Source organism: Lutra lutra, chromosome 17 (genome assembly GCF_902655055.1).
Source record: "Lutra lutra chromosome 17, mLutLut1.2, whole genome shotgun sequence".
Classification (NCBI taxonomy): domain Eukaryota; kingdom Metazoa; phylum Chordata; class Mammalia; order Carnivora; family Mustelidae; genus Lutra; species Lutra lutra.
Genome location: NC_062294.1, coordinates 53,587,159 through 53,612,198, shown reverse-complemented (window position 1 = coordinate 53,612,198; position 25,040 = coordinate 53,587,159). Strand labels below are relative to the sequence as shown.

Below are 25,040 nucleotides of genomic sequence, written 5' to 3'. Positions count from 1 at the left end.
TTCCTAAGTTCGGGAGACTGGTTGTTCCCAAGTTTGCCCATGACCTTGTGTGACCATATCTGCATTTGGCTGAGATGTTCAGACTCTGAAGCCAAGACTGCGTGTCATACATATCGAGTGGCCACATCCATTTGATGTCTGTGACAGCTTGGCGACCTTGAATGGCTGGTTCCAAGTGGTCATCTTTTGGAACCTGTATCCAGTGTTGCTGTCTCTACTAATCTCAGAGGACTTCTTGACTTCTAGTCCTTTCCCACCTCCCTGCTCTCCCAGAATCCTGTAGTAAACAGGTGAGGGCCAAGGGCAGGGGGACAGTTCTGGAGAAAACAAGCAGCAGTTGTAAAAGCCAGAGAGAAGGCAGTGCTGAAAATTCAAGGACAAGGACATCTTAAGAGATTGGGGGAAAGCACAAATGAAAAATGCATGGTATGGGCAGGGTCCAGGCAAGGTGTAGGACCCAAGGAAAAGGACTCTGTCCTCAGCGACCCTCCTCTGCTCCCTCTCCCAGCAGCCCAGGATGACACTAACTAGATGCTGGGAAGTGAGGAGTGTGAGCCCCACTCCCAGCCATGCCAAGTGGCCCTATCTGAGCATGGGAGTTTCAGCTGTGGCGCTTCCCTCATTTCCGCACTCTGGGTGCGGCCTACAACCCACTGCCAAACCTGGTACGAAGGCAGGGCTCCAAGTCCTGAGGGGCATGGTGGCAAGGGTCTAGGGATCTGAGCATCTTGGATTCTGCGGAGGAAGGAGTTGGAACCTGGGGGTTGAGTTCCAGGGCGGGAGCAGGGGAGGAGGGGGGTGCATCTCCTTGGTCCCTGAGTGGCAGGGGCTAAAGCTATTGGCTGCAGCGCCTTGGACAGTGTATGGCGTCTCCAGATTCTCTGAAGGTGGGGGGACCCCAGCTCGCTCGCTCTTTGATCTTTCTGTGCACTCCTCACTCCTCTTGCCGGTAATCACCTGCCCTCACCCGCCCTCACAGCCTTATGAGAGTGCGCCTGGGCAGGCACAATCTGCGCAAGCACGGTGGTCCCAAGCGGCTGCGCACTGTGGCCCGAGTCATCCCACACCAGCGCTACGAAGCGCCGCAGCCATCCCCGCGACATGTTGCTACGTCTGACACGGCCCGCGTGCCTCTCCCTGTACGTGCGCCCCGTGGCGCTCTTTGCCCACACATTGCCCCCAACGGGGTGAGGACTGCGTGGTGTCCGGCAAGGGCCTGGTGTCTGATGACAAGCCTGGGACCAAAGGGAGCACAGAATCACAAAGTGCATGAAAGGATGGCTCTGGGTGTCAGGCCTCCAGGGACCCTATTCTCCAGGGCTCTTGGGTGAAGGAGACTAGGGCCTGAAAATACGGATTCACTCCAAGTCCACTGTCTCCCCCCGTGAGGGATACCCAGATACCCTGCATTATGCCAACATCAGTGTTACCCCAGCCACATCTTGTAACAAGGACTACCCAGGGAACCTGATGGCTCTATGGTGTGTGTGTGGGGGTGGGGGAGTACAGGGCGGAGGCCCGGACTCCTGTGAGGTCAGAGCCATGGGGTAGAGGGGCAGGTTTGGGAGTTTGGATGGGGTCAGGTTGTGCTTGCTTTGGGCCAGAGAAGATGCCAGGGAGAGGTTTGGGGATGGAGAAGGAAGAGCAGTTAGAATGGGGGTGAGGTTGGAGATGGATTAGGTTGTGTTTGGGGTGGATGATGTGGTGATTGGTTTGGAGTGGCCTGGGTTTGAGTTAAGAATAGGAATGGGTTTGGGACAGTTAAGTGTGGCTCAGGTCATGATCTCAGGGTCCTGGGATCGAGCCCCACATCCAGCTCCCTGTTCAGCGGGAAGTCTGCTTCTCCTCCCTCTGCCCCTCTGCTCATCCTCTCTCTGTCTAAAAAATAAATAAAATCTTTAAAAAAGGAATAGGAATGGGCTTGATTTGATTTTTTTTTCAGATATATTTAATTATTTTAGGGAGTGACAGAGAGCACGAAGTGGGGAGGGGGCAGAGGGAGAATCTCAAGCAGACTCCCTACTAAGCACAGAGACTGAAGCCTGGAGCCCTGTGCTGGGCTCCATCTCAGGATCCTGAGCTGAAAGCAAGAGTAAGATGCTTAACCGACCGAGCCACCCCAGTGCCCCTGGTTTGATTTAGATGGAAAATATTTTGGGTTGAACTGGGGGATAGAGAAAACTTTGTCTAGGGTATGAAAGACATGATGATGACAGGATTGGTTGTGTTGGCAGTGAGGATGGGCGTGGGTCTGGTTTGATTCTGAATGGGGAAGATGTAGGGGTTTGGTTGGGTTGGGGTTACATGAGAAGGATAGAATATGGGTTGGCTGAGTTGTATTGACTTGCATTAGGTTGGAGTTGGGTTGGATTGGTTTGGGCTAAATTAGGTTATATTTAGTTGAGGTGGGGTGGGATTGCATGGGGTGGGGTTGGATTAGATTTTGATTGAGATTGTGAATGGTGATTGGGATAGGAATGGGGGCCCTGAATCCAGAAGTTTCCCATTCACACTTTCCCTTTTCCCCACAGGGTGACTCTGGGGGACCCCTGATCTGTGGCAGAGTCTTGCAGGGCATTATGTCCTGGGGTGATGTCCCCTGTGACACTACTACCAAGCCTGGTGTCTATACCAAAGTCTGTAGCTACTTGGAGTGGATTAAGGAAAGCATGAAGAGGATCTGATCGTTTTGGTCTCCTATCTTGTGTAGGAGAAGCTCCCAGAGCTAACCAGCAGCCCCATCCTGACTGGGGACAGAACTGAGCCATTCCTCAAGGCCTCATTTGTCCAAGGGGCAGATGTTATCCAAGGACTTGTCCCATCTCAGGCCAGGGCCGGTGCTCAAGTTCACCCATTTTAAACACTGAGATAACAAGAGTGCTGATGCAAGTTTCTCTATAGGAGTTTCTGTGACTTTTTTTCTGGGGATGAAAGGAAGTGGGAGCCAGAGACTGTGGGGAGACCCAGAGCCACTGTACACTGTTCCTTTTCACCCACACCCCAATGCCTAGGTAAAGAGAAACTGCTTGAGGTAGGGCTCTCTTCATTTCCATACACATAGGATCACCTGTGTAATCTTTTTTTTTTTTTAAAGATTTTATTTATTTATTTGACAGCCAGAGATCACAAGTAGGCAGAGAGGCAGGCAAAGAGAGAGAGGAAGAGAAGCAGGCTTCCCGCTGAGCAGAGAGCCCAATGAAGGACTGGATCCCAGGACCCTGGGATCGTGACCTGAGCCGAAGGCAGAGGCTTTAACCCACTGAGCCACCCAGGCGCCCCCACCTGTGTAATCTTGAGGAAAAGACCCAGTGCCCCTCAGCTTTGGTTTTCCCATCTGTAAAACAGAACTCACCGTATTGCTTCCCTCACAGGGCTGTAAGGATTAGATGAGGAAGCTCATATGAACTGATTCAAATAGTGCCTGGCGCTGGGCAAATATATCTCCGGACTCCAGTGAGAGAACCCAGCACACTTGATGATCAAGAATGACCTCATTTTCTTCGAGACTTCATCGTGGACTTCTTGGTAGCCAGGCAAAATGGCAAATGCTCTCCTTTCCTTGGGCGGGCTTCCTGACACACAGTGGAGACTGGGTTACCCTGCGATGTACTTTGATTTTACTGAAGAGCCAAGGGAAGGTGTCAGGGGCCTATGAATTTAACACTGAGGCTGCAGAAATCTGGTTCCCAGTTCTCAACAGAGATCCCCCCCAAGTGTGATCTTCAAGGTCACCCGATGTTGAACTACGTGAACCTGGCTCCTGAGACCTAAATATTTTACTGGGGGAAGGGGAATTAGAATTTGTGGAGAAGATGCACTTGACCATGGAAGGCAGAGAGTCTGGAATTTGCGGGACTTTGGGGGACATAACCTTGAGCATCCTGGGGAATAAGGAGTAGGGGTGAGGTGTAATGGGATCCCAACATTGTTGAAGGGCAGGAGGACACTGGGTTTTGAAATGCTAGGAAACATAATCGGGGAGACCACTGAAACTTCATACTTCTCGATCTGGGAGTACTAGGGTTATGGTGGTAGGTACCTAGGGTGGGACCTAGATCCTGAGTCCGGGTATCAGGGTGTTCTGAAAGCCAAAGCTTACGTTTCAGAGGCAGCTGAAGCTGAGAAACTGGCATCTTGGCTCCAGGTGGTGTAGGAAGAAGGGAATCAGAGCCCCACTGCTGGTGTTTGAGGTTGCACTGGTTCTTCAGGTGTGTGACTTTCCTTGGGGTTCCGATGTATGGGGCTTTGTATTGGTGGTCACTGATTCCTCCGCTCTCTTTCTTCTCCCAATCACCCCCCACACCTCTCCTCACTGGCTCTTGTCTCCAAAATCAGGGGCCCAGGAGCTCCAAGCCCTGCCCTCTCTGACCTCAGGCCCCAGGAACGGTTCTAGCACAATCAGAGCCAGCGTGGAACAGGTGCTCGGTCTCCCGCCCCTTCCACAGCTCTGGGGTGGAAGGAGGTGTCCAGCCCCCAGGCAGCAGGGGCAGGGCCTTGGCCAGTATCTGTTGCCAGCAGGGCAGGGGAGGGGCTAGGGTGGGAGGGGGGATGAGGGCTTTAAAACACTCCTCGGGGAGGCTTCCAAGCTCCAAGCTCACCACCAGCCTGCCCGTGGTCACCATGTGGTTCCTGGTTCTCTGCCTTGCCCTGTCCGTGGCGGGGACTGGTGAGACAGTGGGGAAGATGTGGGGTGGGGGAGTGGGCCCGACTTTCATGCTGCCCTCACCCCCCATAACTTCTTTCTCTCCCACACTCCACCCCAGACCCAGGCCCCTAAAGTCCCAGCCCCTCTTCCTGGTTGCAGTCCTCATTCTTGCAATAGGTTCCTGCCCCCTCCCAGGACCCCCAGAACTTTCTCCTCTTCCTGCTCAGACTCCTGCCCCTTACCAAAGGAGCAGAGCCTGGGCCATCTCTGTCTCTTTCTTTGGGGGACTCCAACTCTTCCAAGGAGGGCCCCCAATCCCAGCAGGCCCTGGGACCCTAATCACCCCCACCCACCCCCTAGTTCTCTATGGCTTTGGCTCCTGAGTCCCCAAATTCTTCTATATCCTGGTGATTTTTCCCATCTGGCTGTCCGCTCTCAACTACGTCCTCCTGTCCCTGGCATCTGGTTCCCTTCAAATCTTCCCAGGACCCCCAAATTCCATCAGACACCTATACTTCTCCCCAAACAGACTTTCTGGCCCCTCTGGGTGGGGGCCCCCCATCATGGTATAAGAATTCTACAAATATCTCCTCCTTCCCCAACTCCTTGTCTGTGAAGCCTGCTCCAGCACCACCCCCTCTTCTCCCTGAGGAAGAACCCCCAGAACCCCCAGCTATAGGCTCCTTCCTTTCTGGAATGTCCTTCCTCCCCATGCTCCAGCCCTCCCCAAGTGAATCCTTCCTGTATGGCTCTGGTTTTCCGGACTTCCCTCCAGGATCCCCAAATACCTTCACAGGCTGGCTCTTCTGCCCTACCCCCCCACCAGTACTCCAGCATATATTTCTAAAATGCCACATCGAGTGGGTCGTCCCTGCATTCCTATAGCTGCTTGGCCCCAGTAAGTCTCCATCTTCATTCCTATCTGGCACGACCCCCGAGAGACCCCAGATCCCTCCTGTACCTGCAGACGATGAACCCCATCTCCATGAGAATCACCCAATCCCAGAGGAACTATCATGGAGCTCTGCCTCCCCTAAGCCCCCTTCCAGTCCTGACCCCAACTCCAGTTCCACGGCTTCACCCCTTTTACAAAACCGGTCCTGTTCAAGGACATTAGACCCCCAGGGGACCTCTCCCAGCCCCAATCAAGGGACCTCAAATCACACCAAGACTCCTCAGCCCAGGTGCTATTCTTGGCCTCTCAGACCTAGTTCCCCTGAATCTTTCCAGAACCCCAAAAGCCCAACCTGGGCCCTAACCAATTGCTCAGCCTGGGATCTCTGTAACCCCCCAAATCCTTCCAAATCCTTCCTCCCCAGCTTTCGAACCACTCTCTTGGGGCATATATCATCTATTTCTAGAATCTTTTTTTTTTTTTCCCTCTCAGAACTTACAATTTTCTGTTCCCCAGGCCAGGATCCCAAATCACCCCCATATCACCTGGTCCGCACACATGCTACTCTACACACTGCCTTCTTATCTCCTGCCTGATCCCTGTGCTTGGCTCTGTTCTCAGCATAGTCTCCCCCCACAGGACCCGTCACCAATCCATAATCCCAGGGATGGCTCCAGTTCCAGAAACTCCCCACACCCCTTACCCATCTCCCCAGGCACCCAGCCCGGCTCCTCTGCCCTCATGTCCCTCCAACCCCACATCACAGCTCCCTCTCCTAGCCCAGTACCCCGGGCCCGAGGGCCACCTCCCACCTGCCCTGACCCAGCACCCCTTCCGCAGGTGCCGCGCCCCCAATCCAGTCCCGGATCATAGGAGGCTGGGACTGTGAGCTGAATTCCCAACCCTGGCAGGCAGCTCTGTACCATTTCAGCAAGTTCCAGTGCGGGGGTGTCCTGGTGCACCCACAGTGGGTGCTCACAGCCGCCCACTGCATAAACGAGTGAGTGGAGACAGGGTGTGTGGGGAGGGGGGGTGTCTGTGTTCCCACAGGAAAAAGCAACTGGGCACAGACCCTGGGTTCACCTAAGGGGAAGCTGGGGGGCTGAGGGAAACAAAGATGGTACTGGTCTGGGGCCCATGGAGAGTGGCAGGGACCACCCAGGAAGCCCTCCCCAATGGCAGCCTATGTCTCTGTGCTCTCCCTGTAACTGTCTTCCTGTGTTTCCCTGCCCTGTGTCTCTGTGTCTCTTAGTAACTGGCTTTGTCCTGTGTCTGTCTGTGTCTCCCTGCATCTGTCTACCTCTGGGTCCCTCTGCTGCAGACCTCTCTCCCTTTCCTGCATCGCTGCTGAGCACCCCCAGAATGGGACTGAGGGGGATCCCCAGAGAAAAGGAAGGGATTCTCCTGACATGTGTGCATGGGGCGGGGGTGGGGGGGGCTTCTCATGTGCTCAGACCCTCCCTCCAGGACAGTGATGCCCTCCAGGGGACACAGGGAAGGGCTGGTTTCAGCTGGAGGGGGGTGGTTGCTGGAAGGAGGAGAAAAAAGAGGAGGACAAAGGAGGAGAAAGTCTGGGGAGGGAGGTGGAGCAGACCTTGGGCTGGTGGCCAGCCCACCCGCTGCTGGGGAGCCAGCCCCGCAGTCCCTGCTGCAGCTGAGCCGGTCCCAGGCCCCCTCCCTGCCCCTCCTGTTCTTCCTCCCTGTCCTCCCTCCCTGTCCTCCCTTCCTGTTCTCTCTCAGGCTACCCTCCACCCCCACCACCTGTGTTCCGCACTCTCTCCCTTTGCTTCCTGTCCCTGTTGCACTGAGCCTGCTGCTCCTTCTCCTCCCTGTGTGGTCCTTCACCCCTGCTCCTTCCCTCCTGCTTCTTCCCTCCTGCTCCTTCCCTCCTTCTACTGTCTCTGCCTCCTTTGTGCTCTGTCTCTCACTGTTCCCCCTCTGCCTCTCATCCCCTCTCTCCCTTTGTGCTCTCTCTTTTTCACTCTTCCTGTCTTTGTCTCTGGCTTTGACCTTGTCACATCCTTCTGTCTCTCATTTACTGTTTTTTCTTCATAGCCCTTTATCTTCCCAACAGTCTCTCTCTCTCCAAGGTTACTCCTTGTTTCTCTGTCTTCAGGACCCTCCCAGGCCCCATCTCCCTTTCTCCCTCCTCTCTCCTCATTCCCTGGGGCCCCCTCTCTCCCCAGCAATTACCAGCTCTGGCTGGGTCGCCACAACCTGTTTGAGCATGAAGACACAGCCCAGTTTGTCCAGGTCAGTGAGAGCTTCCCACACCCTGGATTCAACCTGAGTCTCCTCAAGAACCACACCCGCCTCCCGGGAGAGGACTACAGCCACGACCTCATGCTGCTCCGCCTGGCAGAGCCCGCCCAGATTACAGATGCCGTGAGGGTCCTGGACCTGCCCACTCAGGAACCCAAACTGGGGAGCACCTGCTACGCCTCTGGCTGGGGTAGCATTGAACCAGATAAGTGTACGCTAGAGCCAGACCGTGCAGCCTGGAGCCTAGGCACTTGGGTGTAGGGAGGAGGGGGCTGGGGACTGGACTCAGGGTCTGAGGAGCCACCTGGGGTCTGGTCACAGCCCTTTTTCTGTCTGGTCTATAGTCATATACCCAGACGATCTCCAGTGTGTGGACCTCAAACTCCTGTCCAATGATGTATGTGCCAAGGCCCATACCCAGAAGGTGACAGAGTTCATGCTGTGCGCTGGACAGCTGGAGGGCGGCAAGGACACCTGTGCGGTGAGTCAGCCTGCCCCACCCCCTACCCCCAGGCCTCTTGGTGCTGGGGGAGGGGACTCAGGTTCGGGACTTGAGAGCTAATCAGGCATCAACTCCAGCTTCTCCAACCAGCCTCTGTGCCCTCCCCACTGCCCCCCTTCCTTCCCACACCCTCATCCTGGTGTCCCGCGGATCTCCCTCCTCCACATCAGAGTTCACCTCTGTTGGCATCCCACTGGCCCTCTGGCAGTGGACTCTGGAGAGAACTGTGTCTTTCCCAGAGCTGGGGAGTCGCTCTCTGAGCTCTTTGAGCCCGGCTGTTAGAACTGGTGGTCCGTACAGAGAACCCGGGGCCTTGCTGACCTTCCTCTTCCTCTCCCCCTTGTGCTGCAGGGTGACTCGGGGGGCCCACTGATCTGCGATGGTGTGCTTCAAGGTATCACATCCTGGGGCCACGTTCCATGTGGCAGCCCCAGTATGCCCGCCGTCTACACCAAAGTGATCTCGCACCTGGAGTGGATCAAGGAAACCATGACAGCCAATTCCTGAATGCCCCCATGATGTTCCCTACCCCAGTAAAATCGCATAAGCATCAAATTCGCATCACATCTGGTGTCCTCTGGCCTCCCAGACGCTGGGAACCTGGAAGCGGGGGATCCCAGCAGCCCAGTCTAAAGCCCTCCCAGGCTCTCGGCAGGAGGTGTGCACGAATGAGACAGGTGTAGACAAACCCGCAGAGAGAGGCTCAGACCCCAAAGGGCAAGCAAGGGCAAGGGACTCGATACAGGTTCACACACGTTGGACCCGACCCTGCCCTGGGGGAGAGAACGCAATAGAGGGTCGGACTTAAAGGTTCTGAGGCTCCCACATTTTATTGTGTCGGAAAAGTCAGTAAGGGGGGGTGGGGTGGGTGTAGTAAGTGTTATCACAAGCCACGCCTTTCTGGGGGAGAAGCTGGTTCCCCAGAAGTGTGCAGCTACATCAAATGGGGGGGCAGTGTAGTGTCCCGCCGGGACCGTGACTCGCCCTGGAAGGGGAGGAGTTCCCACGTTGTAGTGCAGCTTCGGGGCGTGGCCTAAGAGGGCTTGTCACCCAGGGGCGGGCCCTAGCTAGGTTGGGGGTGGGGGTACACCAGCAAGTTGCGCAGAAGACAATTTAGGAATCGAAGGGAGCCGTGTCGCACTGTAGGGGTGGGAGCAGGGATTCAGTGGGCGGGAAAAGAGCTGGGAAGGACAGCTCGAGGAATGGGGGCACATTCTTCGGGCACGTGGCCACGATGAAGGGCACGGGCCCGGTATCTGACCGTGGTCATCGGTCAGTATCCTGAAAAGTTCCGTGCGACTGATTCGCGAGGCTTGAGGGGGTGAGTGCCTTGGGCAGGTCCACGGTGTGCTTGTGGTCCGAGACAGGCTGCTGTTGGGACACGCTTCTCAGGGCGTTCTTCAAAGCCCAGCGACGATAACTCACCCACCTCTCCTTAGAGGACGTCCTTTTGCTCCACATGCCCACGTGGTTTAAGTAGCTCAGAGTTCCTGCGGGCCGGGGGAGGGGGTGGGGGGAGCGGTGCGGGGAGGCCGAGGGAGCGGTTGCGCTCCGAGTCCCGCCCTAGTCCGAGCCTGCCCAATCCCTCGTGGCCGTCTCCCCTCGGGTCCACCCCTATCCAGCTCCGGGCCCTGCCTCCAGTTCTCCCCCGGGCTCCGCCCCCTGCCCTCCCGAGGCACCGCCCCTTCCTCCCCAGGCACCGCCCTCACCGGCCCACAGCATCAAGGCGCCTGCAGTCCAGCACAGGTAGGTGGTCACCAGGTAGGATATCTGTGGCCTCGGGTGCAACGTCTCGCAGCTGACTACAAAGAGTGTCAGACTGAGAACAATCAGGAACCCTACACTGGGGTGAGGCCAGAGATGGACACATAGCTGGACAGGGACCCCAGGACCCCCCCAGAAAGAGAAAACAGACAGCCTCTCCTCTCCCCCACTTTGTGACCAGCCATTGTACGTGCACGCGCGCGTACGCACACACACTCCCGTGACAGACAGAAAGATACCCAGACAAAAGTGGAAAGAAAGAGGGGAAATAGGAAGGGGAGAGAGACATAACCCCCAACACTCACCCCGACTGCAAAAGGTAAAGTGGAACTGAGATGCACACAGAAAGAGTGTGGCAGAGACCCAACTGACATTCAAAGACAGACCCAGAAGGTAGTAGGACAGAACTTTAGAGGTACACCTTCCCAAAGCCAAAAAGAGAGTTGTGGGGAGAAATACTGGTGGTGGGAAAGGCATCTCTTTCCCCAAGCCGACACTTACCAATGCTGAAGCTGAGAAAACTGAAGACAAGGTCGACTTTAGTAAGGCGTCGGAACACTGGCCGGAAGGAGAGGCCCATGGTGGGGAGGAGGATGAGACACAGGGTCAGGGCCAGCATCATGAAGCCCGTGCCCATATGGATGAGAACTAGGGAGAGAAGAGGAAATGCTCCAGAGTCATCCCCAGACACTCTTCAAGGTCACCCTCCAATCTCATCCCACTGCCATCCCCAGCAGCGGCCCAATGAACACCCCCAAAGTTTGGCAACAGACCTCCTCAGCTTCACCCACAATCCCATCACCTAAGTCTCTTCCTAGAAACCCCAAAATGACTCTCACAAAGTCACCCTAGGCAACTGTGTAGTCAAAATCAGCCCCAATTACACCCTCAAAGCTGTTCCAAATCACCCCCACCTACCCCAAAGTCAACCCCAGAACCTTCATAATCAACTCCACCAATACTTCCAAGGTGACCCCACAGATGACTCCTGAGTCACTCCCACTCACAGCCTCAAAGTCACCCCACAGAATCATCTCAGTCATTTCTGGAGTCATCCCCACAGACACCCCCAAAGGCATCCCACAGCAACTCATTAATACCCTCAGTATTGTACCCTGACACCCCCAGTAGCACCCTCAAAATTATTCAAGACACTTTAGTCATCCCTAGTCTCCAAAGTCCCCCTACTTCTGCTATAGTCTCTCCCACTTACATCCCAAAGTCCCCTAGGGGTCCCATTTACATTCCCAGAACCTCCCAAGTATTATCCCCATTCACATCCCAGAGTCCCCCACAGATACTCCCCAAATCACCTACCTTGACCCTTAGAGCATACACAGATATGTACACACAAGAAAAACTTCCAAATACCCTAAAACATAATCACACTCAGTTTAAGTTGCTATTTATCCAATATAAGTTTCAGAACAAAAATTTTGCCCCTTCTGAGAATTACATCTCCTTTTCACTCTTCCCTACTTTGCCTACTTATGAACAGTGCAAGACTCTTATAGCCAAATAAGCTAAGACTCCATCTGCTTTGCTTCTGGCAAACTGAATATCACATAACCAGAAACCTAACCAGAAAGTAAAAGCTTGGTCATATATACAGAATAGCAAGAGTGCTCTGGGGGTCAATTACAAAATCCTGGCTGAGGACTTCTCATGACATACCTTGCCTTCCCGGGGCCACAGAGATACTCATGACCCTGGCCGAGCCAATCACAATGCCCCATACCTCAGGCCATAGTGATTGGCCTAAAGATGGGCACATGAAAAAGCCAACCAATTAAGCTCTGCTCTGGTTTTTTTTTTTTTCTTTGTTTGTTTTTTTTAAGATCTTGTTTATTTATTTGAGAAAGAGAAAGAGAAAGAGCACAACCAGGGGGAATGGCAGGCAGAGGGAGAAGCAGACTCGCCACTGAGCAAGGAGCCCAATGCTGGGCTTGACCCCAGGACCTTAGGATCATGACCTGAGCCAAAGGCAGACCCTTAACTGACTGAGCCACACAGTTATCCCCTGGGACTTTTTCTAACTGAAGCTGTCAAAAACTCTTTCTTTTAGTCAAGAGGATTATAAGCCTGGGGCTGCCTGAGCCTTGGACCCAGTCTCCTGGGTGCTGGAGATATGATAGAGTAAAACTAAGAAAGGGAAGCAGACAGGAGGACAGGAGAAAGAGAGTTGAGATGACATTCAAGTCCCTGGCTCTTGTCATCCCAGAAAATGGAGCACCTGTGTTTTGGTCAGAAGTAGACGTTTGTGGTGTAAGCTTCAAGGTCCATTCCCCCGCTCTCAGCCCCACTTATAAGCTAATCAATGCATTGCATTGCTCTGGCTGCTGTATTTGATTTGGGGTGCTCATGTGACCCACCACACAAGACTTTTGCAGAAACTTTTTGTGTTCTTTTTTTTTCCTGCCAGACTTGAGGCCACATTGTTAGTAGTCCTGCCGGTTTGTCTGTCTGCTCCCAGATCCATTCCCCACCCTTCCCTGTTCTTTACTGCAAGGACTGCATTTCTGAGCTTCCTTTGCTCACTGGCTTATCAGTCTGGCTAATGCGCAGCACAGCAGAAGACTGGCTCTGGAAGAAGAGGACAAACCAGTGTATTTATTTCCCTCTCTCCACTCCACCCCCTCAGCTGGTGTCTTTAGCAGCAGCTGCATTTTCCCCCCCTATGATTCTAGTCACCTCTAAGCAAATCCTACCATGAGTCTATAACTTCCATATGGCTCCAGCTTCCAGGCTCTGGTAATACTAACACCTCCCTTTCTTCTGTCCCTATATTAACTACCCTCTGAAGCATCTAAAATGATCTATTTTTCTAACTAGATCCTGACTTACCACCATGTGGAGCCTTAAGAGTGAAGCCAATTCAAGTAGCCAAGAAACAGATGGGTAGTAATGTCTAATGCTATCACTTGGACTCTTGAATTCAGCCATGCCCGAAAGCATCCCTGCTCCCACTCTTTTTCATTTAAATGAGACCATAGGGGCGCCTGGGTGGCTCAGTGGGTTAAGCCGCTGCCTTCGGCTCAGGTCATGATCTCAGAGTCCTGGGATCGAGCCCCGAATCGGGCTCTCTGCTCAGCAGGGAGCCTGCTTCCTCCTCTCTCTGCCTGCCTCTCTGCCTGCTTGTGATCTCTCTGTCAAATAAATAAATAAAATCTTAAAAAATAAAAAAATAAATAAATGAGACCATAAATTCCTTCACTCAAGCTATTTCAAGGTAGAGTTTCTGTTACTTATGATTCCAAAGACTCCTGACTAATTCATATTCTTCCCATAGGTTGGCAAGGAGCACAGGATTCAATGCTCTCTGCATACCCCATATTAAAATCACAGTCTCTCTCTCTCTCTCTCTCTCTCTCTCTCTCTCTCTCTCACACACACACACACACACACACACACACACACACAACCGCTATTGAATTTTCGCCAAAAATCTCGAGGGAGAAGAACTCCCCGAAGCTGAGAAACAATTGGTAAAATCTCAGAGGCAAAGGTGGGGAAATTAGAACATAAAAATTCTGAGTTTCTGGAGTGCCTGGGTGGCTCAGTGGGTTAAAGCCTCTGCCTTTGGGTCATGCAACTGCCCTTAGAACAATGTATTACTTAAAAATATAACCCATGGGAAATTTTACTAGTTACCAAGCACATTTAGATACAGCCTTAAGAAAAACACATACTGGCAACAGGCCTCTGGGGGAGAGGACGATACAGACGGCCTTGAAGCTGAGCAGCTGGGGATGCCCGCCTCGCTCAGGGCGGATCGCAGCCTGCTTCATTTTTCTGTTATCTCTCCTTTCCCTCCGGAGAGCACCTGAGGCTACTTAGATAAGTCCTTTGAATGTGCTTGTTCAACTATAAACTTTATACTGCTTGTCCAGACATATTTTGCCCTCCTTGTTTATCTACAAGGCATATGACTAATGTTTGGCCTTCTTCGGCTCTTCTGTTGGTTACTGTTTCTATCTAATAAAAGCGAAGGAATTGTTCTGAGGAATTGTTCGGGGCAACAGTCTTTTCTACTGTTGCCCCCTGCTCCCTTTCTCTTGCCGCTGACTTGTTTGTGCCTCATTCTTCTCCGGTTCACCAACAGGAAGCGACAGAGTCAGGTCATGATCCCAGCATTCTGGGATCAAGCCCCACATCGGGCTCTCTGCTCAGCAGGGAGCCTGCTTCCCCCTCTCTCTCTGCCTGCCTGTCTGCCTACTTGTGATCTCTCTCTCTCTCTCTCTCTGTCAAATAAATAAAGAAATAATCTTTTTTAAAAATTCCAAGTTTCTATACCTTAAAAAAGGCCCTCATAACCTATATGTTATGTCTTTATACCAGCCATAAAGGATTATACATTCTTAGCATTCAATAAATGATGATTTACTTTTAAAAAGAGATCTGTAGGGGCACCTGGTTGGCTCAGTGGGGTAAAGCTTCTGCCTTAGGCTCAGGTCATGATCCCAGGGTCCTGGGATCGAGGCCCACATCGGGCTCTCTGCTCAGCAGGGAGCCTGCTTCCTCCTCTCTCTCTCTGCCTACTTGTGATCTCTATCTGATAAATAAATAAAATCTTTTTAAAATTTTTTTAAAAATAAAAAGAGATCTGTAATACCACCTTGTGTGTTTTTAAGTGATAAATATATGCAACATATAGAGAGACAACACTGTGGATGTTTATGTGTGTGTGTGTAGATGTTTATACATACTGTATATAAACATAGCTATTTTCTCATGTGTGCAGAAAATAAGACTAGAAGAACACACAGGATCTTAAAAATGGCTTAGTAGCACAGGTTGCTCCCAGGAAGGGGAATGGGTGGGATGGGGGACAGAAATGTGAGGGAGACTCTTGAACTTGTTAAAATGTTGATCTGTGTAAATATATTGCCTGTTCAAATAAAAGTAACTTAAATTTTAAAGTCTTCTTTAAAATTTCTAGGGAATGTGTATCAAAGTCTTACAAAGTCTTCTCAGCTCTTCTGAAGGACTGCTATTCTGCTCTTGGGAATTTACCCCCAAGGTAATTAAGTTCCAATAAAGTATCATCAATATGGGAGAAGTTTGTGAACCATTTTTTTTTTTTGCTCACCCAGCATCCATTCCCATTCTTCTGGCAACAGCAACTTGACTTTGTTTTAAGGAACTCTCTGCCCACCTTTGGTCCTTGTGCTTCTGACAGAAATGACCCCTCTATTGACTCGTAAGAAAAGCATCTGATCTAGACCCAGCCATTCACAGCATGACTTCTTCCTGACCACAGCAACTGGTGCAGGGAGGAGTGAGAAATCCCAGGGAAGTAAATATGATCCCCTCAGAGCTAATCCTGAGATCTTTGCTTGAGGGATATGGAAGATAACGTATTCTTTTTCCCCCGTGGTTGTTCACAGAAAGGAGAGAATCTGGGTGCTGTTCATGGTCCCGACTGCCACTGTTCAGGCAGTGTTTGCCTGAGGCCCAACACAGAGGAAGCCTTCACAGAGAGGTGGCAAGAGACAGATTCCCTAATGACACCCTTTAAGCGCCTGGATCCAGCAGTACCTGAATACTGGAGTAGATCTAGGCCTCTGTACTTTTCCATAACTTGAAACCATGTTTGTCTTACTTACACCAACTTGAGTTTGGGAGGTATACAAGAAAGAGATATCCAAAATAAATAAGATTAATACCGCACAGTGTTCTGGAAGTTTCATAAACTTATTTGAGATCTGAAATGAAGGTAGGTGCATTGGCTGAAAAAAAAAAATCCCTTATAATAACAATAGCTAACGCTGGTGTAGCACTTAATATGTACCAGGCACTATTTTAACTTCCTAATTCTTCTAACAATGCATTAATAGGGACTACTACCACTACCATTTTAGAAATGAGGAAACTGAGCCACAGAGAGGTCAAAGAAGTTGCTGAAGATCACCCAGCCAACAAATGGTTGAGCCAGGATCCAAACCCAGGCACTCTGGCTCCAGGTTCTGGGCTGCCTCCTGTTGCAGTGCTCAAAAGCGCTGGAAACACACAGAGACCTACAAGGAAGCAAGATGTTTCTGAAGGAGCTGGAAATCATCTTTTTTTTTAACCATCTTTTTAAAAAAACACTATTTTAAAAAATGAGGGAAGGGGGTGGCTATTGAACATCTGACTCTTAGTTTCAGCTCATATCAGGATCTCCAGGTCCTGAGATCAAGCCCTAGCACAGGCTCAATGCAGAGTCTGCTTGGGACTCTCTCTCCTTCTCCCTCTCCCTCTGCCCCTACCCCCTACACTCTTTCTATCTCTCAAATAAATAGATAATTTTTTTAAAAGGTGAGGGAGGAAATGATGGTGTCTTTAGCCATCTAATTATGAGACAGATTGGTTTTCTGTCAATTGTGATGCTCTTCTTATCCACTAGGACAGTCCTGTTTCCCTGTTTCCTCACAAGTCATATACGACTCCAGGAGACTCCTTCACAATGCCTTTAGGGAATCTCCAGAGACCCTCCCAAGAATTCTAAACATTCCCAAGAACATCCAAAGAGATTCCCCAGAGATTCCTGCCCCAAAATAACGTCCTGATACACCCCCTCCCTCAAATATCCCATAGCCTGCCCAGGCGCCTACTGACCGGTGACTTGGCCCAGGTTGGCACACTTGTACCTCCTGCAGTCTGTCCAGATGCCCAGGTAGCCTGTAAAAGAGCCCTGCAAGTAGACCAGACGTCCATCCACCATACTGAGCACCATCAGGGTTGCAAGGACACTGAAGACGAGAGACCAGCCCCGCAGGATGAACTTGCGGTCCTCGTCCCAGGAAGAGACCACGTCGGCTGGGAAAGAAGAGAGTTCTGGGGGCTAGGATCCACCTGCAAACCACTGCTGCGTGCTATTCTCCATTTCTGACCATGGCCACATCTCCACCCCCATCCAGACCTTGCCTTTGACCCCATTCTCAATCCCCTTCCTCCCACAGCCATCTCCCCACCCCCACCCAAACCCCAATTCCCACCTCAGCCCTGTCTCTGATTCTAAATGCATCCTCATTCTCATCTCTAACACTAATACCCAACTTGGCCCCCATCCACAACCCTGTTTGAAGTCCAAACATATTTGTTTTGTCTCTAACCCCCTCCTCCAGTTCCTGTTCCCCAAACCCCAGCTCCATCTCTGCTCTCAACCTCATCCCCTTATCTAGACCCTGTCACAAATCTCAATCCAGGACACACAGAGCTACAACACAGGCTCCAAAGCATGTTCATGAGGCCGAGATCCATGGTGTCATCTATACCCTACATCCACCAAGCCCCTGTGATCCTGTCAACCTTCCTGACTGGCAGGGACTCCTGTCCCCCCTCCCTTGCTCACTTATGTCCAGCCACACTAGATTTCACAGGGTCCCTTTCACACTGAGAGCTTTCCCACCTCAGCACCTCCACACACAGTTCGGGCTGCTCCTTCTGCCTATTGTACTCTTCTTCCACCTGTGCGCAAAATGCCCTAACCACCCTCCCATGCCACTTCTTCCACATCTCCTTTCCTGAGCTGTCCAGCCTAGCCAGGCTCAATTCTTGGACAAAGCCACCCACCAAATGCTCCCACCGTGCAACATGCAACTTTTCTTCACTGGTGTCCCACAGACTTGTGATTTCCCCTTATCCCACTACTTTTTTTCCCTACCAGTCTTCTCCAATGGACCTCATTGAGGGTCAGCAACAAATATCTTCTGTTTCCCACTGACCCCTCATCAGCTGGTATAGACCCTTTGCTATTTGTTTAATGAAAAAGGTAATGATGGAATGTGAGAATAAATGAACTGGTGGGGACATCCATGGTATCTAGTTGTAGTAATTCCTTCCTGTCCTTCTGTGGCACCTCTCAGTGTGGATTTCAGAGGAAGTTGGGTATACGGGTCTAGGACTTGGGAAGGAGCTTGGGGGTTGGAGAAAGTAACTTGGTGAGTCGAAATCAATATCTGCGAAGTGTAAAAAATCCAACAGGTTTTGATTACGATGGGTTCTAGGCGCTTTTACATGTTGTTAATCCACTTCATCCTTTTCTTTTTAAAAATATTTTATTTATTTATGACAGAGAGAGAGTGAGAGAGGAAACACAAGCATGGGGAAGCTGGAGAGGGAGAAGCAGGCTCCCTGGGGAGCCTGATATGGGGTTCAATCATCAGGACCTCAGTAGAAGGCAGACGCTTAACGACTGAGCCACCCAGGTGCCCCAATCCATTTTATCCTTAAGACAACTCTCTGAAGTACCATTATCTCCTTGGACAAATGAGGAAAACAAGGCACAGAGGAGTTTGATATTCATGTAATTAAAGACATAAAAGTTTGTGGATTTTTTTCCTTCCTTCCTTCCTCTTTCTTTTTTCCAAAAGGCTACCACAAAAGCCTAAAGGAAGGATGGGGAAAACGGAAGTTTGCAATATCGCCACTCCTGACTGGAAAGGCTGCACATACTTGGAGTTCCTGCATTTCCACTGACCACTTTTGTGCCTCCCCTCCCAAGCTTGGGCTGCAGGTCTCTGAGGGCAGGGAATGGGTCCAACCTTCTCTTGGTCCCCAAGGCCTCAGGAAAAGATGAAGAGAGACAGAGACAGAGGAGAAAGAGAGCTAGGAGGGACACTGAACTTGAAAAGGGAATACAAGGAGGAAATTGGTTCAGTCCCCCTGGGAGTTGGGTGAGGTAGGGGCAGATAGGAGGAGGGGCTTCCAAATTCAGATCTCACACCCTCCAGAAACTTAAGAACTGACCTCAGGGGCACCAGGGCTGGCTCAGCCCTGCCCAGCCCTGACCCTACTCTGGCCCCTCTCTGATTCTGCTCTGACTGGTCACTCCCCTCCCCACTGCCACTCCACCCCTGCCCAGTCCTGACATCTCTCAAACCCAGGCATGACCTCTTCTAGACCCAATCCTGACTCTGCCCATGCCCCACATGGACCCCACCCTGACCCAGCCCCAGTCCAGGCCCCCTGTCACTCACACAGGTTAGAGTGTGAATCCATGGCCAACGTCCTAACCTCCTGGAATCTCTCCAACTGTCATGGAACCTCCCCCTCCCCCCAGCTGTAGGCCAGACTGAAGGCCTGAGGCCTGCCCCTAGATAGCAGGAGAGACCAGAGAACACAGAAGGAGGATCAGAGAGATCCAAACCACAAAGGACAGAGCCTGAATCTAGAAAAGAGACCAAGAGACTCCTAGGTGGACATGAAGGTGCCTGGAAGGAGGGGCTGAAGCAGTTGGCAGGCTGTTTAATTCACCTGGGGACTGGCCTTGCCTTGCATTTCCACATGTCCCAGAGGCCCCAACCTCACGACAAGAGCACCCAGCCAGATGTCCTTCCAGCAGCTCCCAGTAATATCCAAAAGGAGAGCCCAACCTCTCCATCCATTCTCCACAGTCGCCAGGTCAACACCCAAGACTCTCGGCCCATTCCCTACAGGCATCAGGTCAGCATCCAAGAACCCTTGCCCGTTATCCACAATCACCGGGTCAGCATCCAAGAACCCCTACCCATTATCCACAATCGCCAGGTCAGCACCCAAGAACCTCCATTAGTCAACAGTCCCTGGGCCGGTACCCAAGACACACCATCTGTCACCCACAGTCGTCGTGTCAGTACTGAGGACACACCAGCCACTGTTAGCAGTCACCGGGTCAGTGTCCAAGATGCACCATCAGTTAGCTACAGTCATCACTTCAGCACCCAAGATGTTCCACCCAATTTCCAAACTCACTACTTCAACATTCAAAATTCTCCGTTAATGACTACCAACTCCCTGACTAATATAGAGTCAGATACCCACAGCAGAAGTCAAGCTAGTAGCGATAGCCACTGGCCAAGACGCTGGAGTTCTCACTCAAGTATTCAAGGCCTCACACCGCCAGTCAGGGCTAAAGTCGATGTCCCCCCTTCAATTACTCACAGCCCCACAGTCAGTATCAAAAGCGTTGAATCAGTCATCTGGTCCTCCCAGGAGAGTTTCAAAGGCTCTGTGGACAGCGCCCAATCCAACCAAAGTACTCTAGAAAATAATATCCAGAGCACACAGGCAAGCAGATCCAAAGAGATCAATGCTGACAGGTGAGAGGCAGGGGTCCAGGCAGCGGGCCAGGTTCTGGGCTAGAATTCTGGGAAAAGGACAGCGTGCAAAGGAGAGGAAGCAGAACTAAAACCAGTATACTGGAGGCTGGAGGATGGACCCAGGTGTGGCAGGAAGCTGAATCTGAAGGTTGGCTCTGGGTGGGGCTTGGCATAAAGGCTGGACATGTGATTGATTCAACCTAGGAATGGAATGTGGGGGTGGCAGGGTTTGGAAGCTAGATCTGGAGGCAAGGGAGCCTAGAGGCTGAATGTGGGTGAGCAGGTTCTAGAGGCAGTACCTGGGGGATACAGGGCATGGAGGATAGACATAGAGAAAAGAAAGTCTGAAGGCTAGACTGGTTGGGACAGGGTCTGGCAGCTGGACCTGGGGTGGCTGGGCTGGGTGGCTAGACTCAGTGCTGACAACTGTGTGGTGGGCAATCTGCTACAGGTTTCAGAACAGGGGTAGACACAGCCATTCACAGCTGCCCATGGGCTGGCGGCTGCTGCATGGAGCCAAGAAGATCAGCCGTCAACTGAGTCTGGCACTAAGCCTGGTTGGCATGATGATCATCGGTTTCATCTCTCTGGGCCAGCCCTGGATCCACTTCCAGGTGCCACTCAGACCTCCTGAGCACCCTGATGGCTTCTTGACCATCCCCATCAACACTGTCCTCTTTGTGCAGTGCCCTGACATCTCCTGCCTACATGATTACGACCAGAATGTTTGTAAGGCCTGTTCTATACTCACCATTCTTGGGACTTATCTCTCCTCTTTGTCCCAGGGACCCTTCTCTGCCTTCCCTGGGATGGTCCTCACTGCCCTGGGTTAATCTTCCCTTCTCTTAATAGTTCTCACTACCCCTTGGATAGTCATCCCTTCCCCCACCCCAGTGGTCCCCACTGCCTCAGGACCATCCCCATTGCCCTGTGCTCATCTTCACCTCCATGATGCCCAACCTCACAGTCCTTATAACCCTAGGATCTTACACATTATCCTGAGGCTTTGCACCTCAGGGAATCTGCCCTCATCACAGAGCTGGTTCCTCAATGCTCACCTCCCCTCTCCCTGCCCAAGAACCTATTCTCATTGACCCAGAGGTGTGCCTTCTGTGCTACAGGCATCTGCCTTAGTATCCCTTCTCTAGAGACCAATTTCAATTTTCTTAAAATGAAAATGAAGAATCTGCAAGGGAGAGTGTTTATGAATACTCCCAACTTCATTGGGGACCCTCTCCCCCATGCTCAGGGCCTAAGTGCCTCTTTTAGTGTTCCTGGTTTTCTTTCTTTCTTTCCCAGATTTGCTGGACTTTGCCTGGGCCTTTCTCATCCTCGCCAGCATCGCCAGCTTCTGCCTCTGCATTTTACTCATAAACATCATCTTCTTCACCAGCTCCAACTTGTCCATGCTGGACTTCTCCAACGTCATCATCAGCCTCCTGGCAGGCACGGCACTAAGATTTTTCCCTCAGGAACCAAGGCGAGAAGTACCTTGTCTGGTGCCCATCATGATATCCAATCCCCTCCCCACCACATCCCAATCCCATCCCCATCTTCCCTTTCATCACCAATCCCAGTCCTATGTGCCTCCAAATCTCCAATCCATGCCCATAAAAAATATGAACTTCCAACACAACCCCATCTCTAGCCCCAATACCAGCTTCCACTTTGCCTCCCATCTCTATCACCAACAAATCTCAAACTCACCCATTTCCCCCTTGGGGGTGCCGATCCCCATCCTAAACAGCATTCCAATCCTATCTACTTTTCAATCTCCAAGCCATTCCCATCCCCAACCCTTTTCCAAATCTCAACACCCAACTCAACCCCGTACCTAACCCTCCTCGACACTCATTCCAAATTCAACCCAACCCTATCACCCGTGAACCTCACTTTCAAACTCAACCACAACCCATCTCCAACCTCATCCTCCATCCTTATCACTCAAACGTCGACCTCTACCCAATTACCCATTTACAGTTCCAACCCCATCCCAAATCCTATCTCCCCACCACTGCCTGCTCTGTAATTGTGTTCAAGCTACTTAATCTTTCTGAGCCACAATTTTCTCATCTGTAGGATGGGGATAAAATTTCCCACTACATGGAGGTATAGTGAGGACTGAATTAGAAAATGTTGCTACTCGATGGTAGATATTTAACTTTGCCCAAGTCCTTAACCATGACAATCCTCCCACCTGACACAAATAACTCAAAATTGATACTCTGATTAGAATAGTCTAGTTTAAAAAGAAGAAAAAAGGAGGAGAAGAAAGGTCTAGTTTCCCACTTGTATGCCAAATACACTTTTTAAAAGGAGGTGGGGCGGCACTTCAATTTGGAAATGAAGGATATTATGTTCCTGCTATTTGTAGTAATTGACCACAACTTTTATTTGTATCAGGAAAACATTCTTGGAGAGTGATAGCAAAGTCAAGAATAAGCAACACTCGAACTTCCTGTTGCCTTGTGTGCAAGAAGTATTTATCCAATTTGTTCAGCAGCTCTTCCCAATTGTTGAAATATAAGGTACAAAGGGTATAAAACACCTTAGTTTTGTGTCATTTATATAAGATATTTTTCTACCAAAAAAATTTTCTGCCCACTCCTTTTAATTAAATGGAAAACACCTCCTATATTATCTTTCAATAACATAAAGGAAAAAATTACCCAAGACTTCACTACCTAAAATTTTAAAAGTTGAAATATTCAGAATGAATGGGTTTCTCGTCCCCTCCTTCAGAAGCCCAAAATTAAAGACACAATACAATGATAATAATTGAACTCAATTCTGGGCTCACTGTGTATCAGGAAATGTGCCAATCTCGACAACAACTCGTGATAGTCCAAGGAGATGAGTCCTATGATTATGCCTACTTTACGGAGGAGGGAAATGAGGCTCAGAGAGATGAAGTGGTTGCCCTAAGGTGGGAGGGAGACACAGGACAAGAGCTCTGGTCTGTTGGTTCCAAAGTCTATGGTTTTAGACACCACCATGGCCTGGTTGAAGACTTGCGCTTTCACTGTACTCTACCATGACAAGGTCAGGATCCTGTTTTCCCACCTGTGCACAGAGGTACAGGGAGGCAGCAGAAAGTGGGACAATACTGATCAAGGGCTAGGCAGCTGCACAACTATGGGCAGGGTTCTGCACATACCTGATGCCCAGCTTCCTAACATCTGTACTCATGCAGGGACCAGCATCATCTTGGGTGTCCTGTTCTACCTGCTGCAGGCCAGGGAGTACTTGCAGGAAGGCATGACTTACAAGCTGGGGCTCAGCTTCTACCTGGCATGGATCGGCGTCTTTGTCTTCCTGATGACTGGTCTGGGCTCCAGTGGGGTTGGGTTTGGGCATGGGTTTTCAGAAAGACAGACAGGGGCTGAGTGGGATAGAGTTTGGGATGAGGATGGATTGTGGATAGGGCTAGATAAGATGGGACTGTGGTGGGAGACAGGATTGGGGAGATGAGGGTGGGAATGTGTGGGCATAGGGCTGGATGTGGGGATGGGGTTGGGTTTGGATTTGGGAATGGATTGGGGACAGGGTAGGGGTATGACTGGGCTTGGGGAGGGAGTTGGGGTCAGGGGTGGGCTGTGAACTCTGCTTCTCACCCTCTGCTCTCTTCCTTCTCCAGGGTTCTTTTCCTATCTCAACTACATGAATTTCTGGTCCATCCTGGCGCTCCAGGCCATCTGGACTTAGGACGCGGGAATGACTCCACCTCTCCAGGCCTGTCTCCATGGCTCTCTGCCAAGTACCTGACAACCCTGCTCTCTAGCCCTCCACCCCTCTGAGAGTTTTGCCTTTTCAGTCCCCTCTGAATCCCCCCACTCAGATTAATAATTAGTATATCTAAACAATCTGTATTTCTTGCCCAGAATATTCTCCTAGCTCAGTACATTGTTAAGTGTCCTGTAGAAATGCCCCCCACCTTGGGCCCTCTGGAGTAGAGGGACAGGTAAGGGAAGGAACTCAGGAGAAAGAGATGCAAGGCACAAGGTCAACAAAGAGACTGAGCCAACGGTTCCTGGCATCATACAGATGATGCCGATCAATATTTGTTGGATAGCTGAGTCTCTACAGGCTCTCAAGGCTTTATCTTTTACTTTCATGAATGCCAGTTATGTGCCCCTTCTGAAGCAAATTCTCTCTGCACCCGCACTTTGCCTCCTGCTTTTCCCAGCAGCCCCCCATCGTGACCTCCTCTTCTCCCCTAACCGTCCCCCAACACAGAGCTGTTCTTTTAAAAAAAAAATTGTCTATTTACCTATATACCTATCTTTAAGGTTGTTTGATGCGACATATTTTTGCTCTCAGAGTTATTTGCTGAGCAGGGGTAGGGTTGAAACTCAAGTACAGATTTTATTTCATTGCCTGGGTCCCTCTCCAGGGTCTCAACCAGGGGGACCCCTCTACTTCCCTTTCACACAGTGGTTAAGCTGGAAGGGTTGAGGGTAGGCTCTGCCACTTATTAGCTCTGTGACCTGTGCCCAGGTATTGAACCATCTGGGTCTGTTTCCTCATCTGTAAAATGGGAGTAATGATAGTACTTCAACTTAGATAGAATTTAACATAACACCTAGTCCATAGTTTGTGTTCTTTAAGGGTTACTAAAATAATCCTGCCACTTCTTTCCCACAAAAGGCTCTCAAATTATCTTCATCTTTAATGTAAGTTGAGCTTCAACTATGTGGCAGACACTGGATCGATTAGCAGTGACCAAACTAGCCACAAATCCTTGTTTTTATGGCTTGACATTTTGTCAGAGAGGCAAAAATATATGCCCACAAAGAGATATGTTAGGGATAAGTGTTATGAGGAAAAATAAAAGAGGGGAAGAGAGACAGGTCTGGGAAGGGGTGGGGTCTCCTTGCCAAGGTGACATCTGCGCAGACACAAGACTGAAGA

The 25,040-nt window shown here is 50.9% G+C and overlaps 4 protein-coding genes across 8 annotated transcripts; 3 read left to right on the top strand and 1 right to left on the bottom strand.

Moving 5' to 3' along the window:
- Positions 1-531: 531 nt before the first annotated feature.
- KLK15 (kallikrein related peptidase 15) lies at positions 532-2,684 on the top strand. The gene is given in 6 exon segments (XM_047709768.1): positions 532-665; positions 980-1,082; positions 1,084-1,161; positions 1,163-1,267; positions 1,390-1,533; positions 2,532-2,684. Coding segments are annotated over 6 exon segments (717 nt in total).
- A 1,869-nt stretch (positions 2,685-4,553) lies between these two features.
- Positions 4,554-8,859, top strand: LOC125089860 (kallikrein-1-like). The gene is made up of 5 exons (XM_047712334.1): positions 4,554-4,666; positions 6,381-6,540; positions 7,727-8,013; positions 8,147-8,283; positions 8,656-8,859. Exons 1-5 carry the CDS (start codon positions 4,621-4,623, stop codon positions 8,809-8,811), a joined length of 786 nt encoding a protein of 261 aa, XP_047568290.1. The 5' UTR covers positions 4,554-4,620; the 3' UTR covers positions 8,812-8,859.
- Positions 8,860-8,967: 108 nt separating this feature from the next.
- LOC125089864 (uncharacterized) lies at positions 8,968-19,064 on the bottom strand. 2 transcript variants are annotated; one of them, XM_047712337.1, is made up of 5 exons: positions 19,029-19,064; positions 16,666-16,866; positions 10,570-10,716; positions 10,014-10,142; positions 8,968-9,794 (listed from the first exon to the last, which is right to left on the bottom strand). In XM_047712337.1, the coding sequence occupies exons 1-5, from the start codon at positions 19,048-19,050 to the stop codon at positions 9,571-9,573; spliced, it is 723 nt and encodes a 240-aa protein (XP_047568293.1). In that variant the 5' UTR covers positions 19,051-19,064; the 3' UTR covers positions 8,968-9,570. The 2 variants fall into 2 exon arrangements, with proteins under 2 accessions (XP_047568293.1, XP_047568294.1); XM_047712338.1 differs by having other exon boundaries at positions 10,014-10,106.
- A 50-nt stretch (positions 19,065-19,114) lies between these two features.
- On the top strand, positions 19,115-24,253 carry LOC125089555 (outer dense fiber protein 4-like). 4 transcript variants are annotated; one of them, XM_047711830.1, is made up of 6 exons: positions 19,115-19,494; positions 19,974-20,129; positions 20,581-20,858; positions 21,429-21,575; positions 23,323-23,454; positions 23,767-24,253. In XM_047711830.1, the coding sequence occupies exons 1-6, from the start codon at positions 19,379-19,381 to the stop codon at positions 23,832-23,834; spliced, it is 897 nt and encodes a 298-aa protein (XP_047567786.1). In that variant the 5' UTR covers positions 19,115-19,378; the 3' UTR covers positions 23,835-24,253. The 4 variants fall into 4 exon arrangements, with proteins under 4 accessions (XP_047567786.1, XP_047567785.1, XP_047567783.1 ...); XM_047711829.1 differs by having other exon boundaries at positions 19,115-19,536; positions 19,579-20,129; XM_047711827.1 differs by having other exon boundaries at positions 19,115-20,129.
- The last annotated feature ends 787 nt before the right edge of the window (positions 24,254-25,040 follow it).